Below are 5245 nucleotides of genomic sequence, written 5' to 3'. Positions count from 1 at the left end.
CACACAAGCGAAGGGCAAGTAAGTAGGGACGAAGAGGGTTACTTGCTAGGTATATTGGCAATTGTTATCCACTTGGTAGCTACATTTTAAATGAAATAAATGGCAATTAAAGGGTTAGTGCCAGCTAGTCCATGTCTCCGTATGCAATCGTGTCAAGTAGTATGCTAGTCCTACTATCCCTCTCCTAAGAAAAAATATTTTAGCTGTAAAACAACGTATGCACACGCAGCAGCAATATTAATTCAGAAGAAATATAGTCTCCTGCCTTTTTCTGGTTCTTCATAGAGATCCTGAGAGTGTTCTGTTCATTTCTCAGTGAGCATTCAAGTCAAAATGTATAATTACAGACTCTTTTCATTGTGATTTATCATAAATCATACCATGTTTTGGTAGCCCTTTATAATACCTATCCGTTTTACTAGTTAATAGATCATTAGTAAACTGTTGATAAATGATTTATTGTTGATTTGTGAAGTATTTGTTAACAGTTTGTTAAGCATTTACAGGGTGTTCTTAACCTGAAACACAGTTTGTGTAGAAATATTTCAAGTTATTGTGTGTAACGTTTGGCATTTCTATCTTTTCAGGTTAAGACAGGCCGTTCACTTCAAAAGAAAAGGCATTTTGATAAGGCCTTTTGCAGGCAGCGCTCATGTTGCACATTTATGAAAATCTGCCATAGAACCAACAAATATTTTTACTTTTCTTTGTATATTTAACCAATAAAACTTATGACCTTCAACATAAAGTGTATATAGTTTTATTAAGATCCATCAACTAGCATGGGCATTTAGAATGGGGTCAGCCATATTGGAACACCCTGTAAATGCTTAACAAACTGTTAACAAATACTTTACAAATCAACAATAAATCATTTATCAACAGTTTACTAATGATCTACTAACTAGTAAAATGGATAGTTATTATAAAGTGTTATCCATGTTTTCTTTGTGCTTCAGGCAGTCTCCTGCCTTTTCTGGCTCTACATTGAGACCTGGACGGTGCTGTTAATTTCTCAGTGAGTATTCAAGTTAAAATGTATAATAATGCAATGTGTAGTTCTTCATAGCCACTTCATTTTTCTCTCAAAGTGCATGAAATTGATGCATTTTACAATAAAATGTAAAAAAAAAAAAAAAAAAAAACTCTCCCGGGGGGGCATGTCCTCGGACCCCCCTAGAGGGTCTGTGTTTCCCTTTGTACAGCGATTCTTGTGGGCTGGGTTGAGTCAAAGTCCAGGGCTGCTTTATAGTCCCAGTTCGCCTCTGACGTCAGCCAAAACAACCACAGAGAAATTACCTTTCCCCCTGCCCCCCTTATTATTTCTAAGTAAGTATATACGGGTCGAAATTCAGCCTAACACCATATATGTTACTATAGTTAATAATATTAGAATGAAAATATATACCACTATAAACATTGAACCATTTTGTTCTATTATCCCCCAGGAATAGTCTGGTTGCGTGACAGCCCTTGAATTATTTATGTAATTGTCTTGGGATTTTTTTTTTTTTTTTTTAATTGAAAACGAGTATGCTGTCAAAAGAAATGCGATCAGTAGGAACAAGAAAAACATTTTAAGCAAGTTTTCATGGATAAGGAAGCCTAACAATGTAAGCAAGAGAGAAGAAACACATTGGATCATGAATATTTGTCTTTTGGTTGTATTCTATGGCAGATTTCAAACCGTAAAAAACGTCCCGAACACCGGGGAAAGTAATAGAAAGCTAACACAAGACTAAGGTTAAAGTATGGATAACTCTATTGTTGCTCCTGTGATGAAGTAAGCGGTTCTAGAGTGTGGCGTGTGGAGAAAGTACACAGCAGGGGGAGACGTTTGACTTCGTATGTTTCTTTAGTGCAGTACTACTGTATTAAGAAACTCTGACACATTTTATTACTAAGTCCGATTTTCCTTTACAACAAACCTACTAATTACAACAATTGCACAAAATTTGGGACAAACTTGAGGTAGTGTGCTGAAGTATACCTTGGACTTGTTGGATTGTAGATTGTAAACTCTGTTGGAAGCTGAAGTTTCATCAGGGCTTTGCTGCATGGTTACAGTTTGATATGCTATGGTGACATTGCTGCAGTCTTAGAAATATCTGGAAATTGGAAATACTCACTGTTTAAATTTTTTGGGTTTGAGTTTTTTGCGTATGGAAAGCGTATACAGTAAGAAAGAAAAAGTAAGTTATGTCATATAAAACGAGATGTTACAGTGACCGGTGGTTTGGACCCTGTGTGTATGGTGTTTACATGTTCTCCCTGTGTTTGATGGGTTTCCTGTGGATACTCTGGCTTCCTCCCACATACCAAAATCATGCATGTTTGATTCATTGAAGATGCTAAACTGCACAGTGGCGTGAACATGATCGTGAATGGATGTTGTATACTGTATATACTGGATGTGCCCTGTGATTACTTGGTGACCATTTCAGGGTGTAGCTCACCTCTTCTACAAAGACATTTGGGATTCATGAAGTCAAGTGGAATAGAAAATTGTTGGATGTACTGTTGAATAGATGAATAATTGATATAATTCTGATAATTGTATAAATTAAGACATTAAATTGCATTGTCGTACAGCAGATTAGTCCGGCTTGAGTTGATGAGAGTAAAACTCTGTAAACTGTGTTGTGGATCTCAAAACTCTTCTTATATTACGGATTTATAATAATAATAATAATAAGTTAATGATGACAAAACTAATGGAATAGTGGTGAGACTGGTCATGAAGTTTGTCTATATGTGCCTTGCAATTGGCTGGCAATCAGTTGATTGTGTGCACCTCCCGAAAGTAAGCCAGTATAGTCCCCACCACACTTTTGACCCCAGTGAGGACAAATGGTATAGAAAACAGATGGATTTGCATATGCATAAGATGAATTTGTATTTAACTCTCTTGTACCTTGGACTTGATTTATGAAGTCTGAGAATGAATAACAACACACACACACGAAATACTTTTCATTATTTTTTATTTAATCATCACACTACTCTACAGGCTGAAAGGTGATTAGAATCGAAAAGACAACTGGGCTGGATTGTACAGAGTTGAAAAATAAGTTCACACGCTAGTGCAATTCTATCTGCACTGCTTCCAAATTTTGTAAAAAAACAAACAAACAAACAAACCTCTTGTATTAGTTTTGTCATATTATTTGAAGTGGAAATGGGTTTCACTTTAAAGAAGAAGGTGATAATTAAAAGCAATATAAAGCAATTGATGCTACGAGGGCTAGTCAATTCTTGGGCTTCGGCGTTTAATAAGGAACAGGTCCGTAGTAGGCGTTGTAGGCAGCGACGACTCCATCTGTGTCCATCATGTGCTCACAAGCCACGTTAGACTCACACACCTCTCTCAGGCTGTGAAGAAAGAGAAGATATATTATAGCGCATATTATAGGTTGAAGACATTCGTATAAGGTTGGTAACAACCTTCCGAAGGTAATTTTTTATGGCTTAGCTCAGCTACCAATGCTTAGTGTTGACAAGTAAGAACTTTACATACTTCTCCATCTGGGTCAGGGACAGCTCAACAGGAGCTCTCCTTGGTGGCACCACTGCAGCTGCCTGTGACCGCTCCACAAACACTCCTGCACACCACCACATAGAAAAAACAAACAAAACAACTATACTGAAGACAATAGGCCTGATTTTATTTGATGTCATAATAAAACAGAAAATTAGCAGCTTTTTTCCTATAACAGTTGGACTTATAGCCACTAATAACTCATGAAGCAACTATGGTACTAAAATATGAGTTCATGACCTTACCCTGGCGGTAGTGGTAGGTGTCATCTCCATTGTTGTTGCGACGGTAGCCGTCATCTCCGTTGTTGCGGCGATAGTCATCACCGTTGTTGTTGCGGCGGTAGTCATCACCGTTGTTGCGGCGGTAGTCATCACCGTTGTAGTGGCGACGCAGGTTGTCGTCACCGTTGTAGTTGCGGCGGTAGTTGTCATCACCGTTGTAGTTGCGACGGTAGCTGTCATCACGGTCATTGCGGTCATCATGGTCATCCCCATTGGAATCCATTGAGTCTGTCAAAAAACAAGACAGAACTAAAAGTCAAACAAGTATGGAAAAAGGAACCAAGTTGATTCATGAGATTTACTGTTTTCAGTTCAAATCCTGAATGTTTTATGAAGACATATACTAATAATGTTAATTTACACACTGTTATGACCCTGTGGGTCAGTTGTTGTATTTTTTGCCTTTTTGAAATACCAAAATATTATCATAATATTTTCCCCCACAATATAATTTAAATGGAAGCATGTATTTATCTGGATTTCTTACCTGAAGTCAGACAGGCAACAGCCAAGGAGAAAAATACCAGGATGGCCAAAGTCTTCATCTTGCGTGTCAGGTCGGGCAACGTGGAGGCTTGAAGATGGGAACGGCTCTGTTGATCTCTTTCTGCAAATGTATATACCAACTCAGATTTATAGACGTGGCTCTCTCAATATGATTGGCTAGGGAATCATGTATCAGACACACACACACACACACACACACACACACACACGCACACACACACCCACACACACACACACACACACACACACACACTCACACACACACGCTCCAAGTTGAAAAAAAAAAAAAGAAACGAATGAGGTGGATAAATTCTGAAAGTCTTTGAAAAGCTTTTCTAAATTTAAGCTGACCTGAAATCATTTTAGATAAATTATTGGTATTGGATTTTGTAAACTTGTTTCAGAATGCTAAGCTTGATTTGGAAACTGCCAAGAAACCATATTTGTAGTTGTTTATTTCTTTCTTTAATTAAAGCTGGATGGAGTTATATGATATTGTGTAAAATGTTCATAAACACTAAAGATTCAATGTGAGACTTCTGCAGAACTCAATAAAAAATTTCTCCTCCGCATGATTTATGATGATTTCAATGTCAAGCTTGATGATGTGTCAGAGTGGCAAAGTGTTACACCAACCTTGATATCAGATATTGATCCATTTTACTGTATGCTACACATTAGGTGACCTTAAAGGGGAAGTTAAGAATTTTTGACATTTTTTACAACAAATTCTGTGCAGTTTGTCAGTTATTTGTTAGTTTCAGGGCTCCGGAGTGGCTAAGCAAGCGCGAGTCAATGGTGCCTGCTGCTCATGCCAAAACAAAAGAAAAGAAAAGAAAAGAAAAGAAAAGAAAAAAGAAAAGATATTAACAGATCCAACATAGTCAAATAAATTCAAAATGCAGATCATTGTTCG

The 5245-nt window shown here is 37.4% G+C and overlaps 1 protein-coding gene across 1 annotated transcript; it reads right to left on the bottom strand.

Annotated features, from left to right (window-relative positions):
- Window positions 1–3242: 3242 nt before the first annotated feature.
- bglap (bone gamma-carboxyglutamate (gla) protein) lies at window positions 3243–4412 on the bottom strand. The gene is made up of 4 exons (XM_057817122.1): window positions 4310–4412; window positions 3784–4050; window positions 3518–3602; window positions 3243–3372 (listed from the first exon to the last, which is right to left on the bottom strand). Exons 1-4 carry the CDS (start codon window positions 4365–4367, stop codon window positions 3270–3272), a joined length of 513 nt encoding a protein of 170 aa, XP_057673105.1. The 5' UTR covers window positions 4368–4412; the 3' UTR covers window positions 3243–3269.
- Window positions 4413–5245: the final 833 nt, after the last annotated feature.

The sequence above is a fragment of the Corythoichthys intestinalis genome, chromosome 16, assembly GCF_030265065.1.
Source record: "Corythoichthys intestinalis isolate RoL2023-P3 chromosome 16, ASM3026506v1, whole genome shotgun sequence".
NCBI lineage: Eukaryota > Metazoa > Chordata > Actinopteri > Syngnathiformes > Syngnathidae > Corythoichthys > Corythoichthys intestinalis.
This window is presented reverse-complemented; position numbering and strand designations above follow the sequence as displayed.

Bases quoted from the DNA above. Each gene is read 5' to 3' on its own strand.
- bglap (XM_057817122.1), bottom strand. From the start codon at position 4,367: ATGAAGACTTTGGCCATCCTGGTATTTTTCTCCTTGGCTGTTGCCTGT. The intron at 3,603-3,783 runs GTAAGGTCATGA...GGTGGTGTGCAG, and splicing joins CACCTACCACTACCGCCAGG to GAGTGTTTGTGGAGCGGTCA. The intron at 3,373-3,517 runs GTATGTAAAGTT...CTTTCTTCACAG, and splicing joins TCCCTGACCCAGATGGAGAA to CCTGAGAGAGGTGTGTGAGT.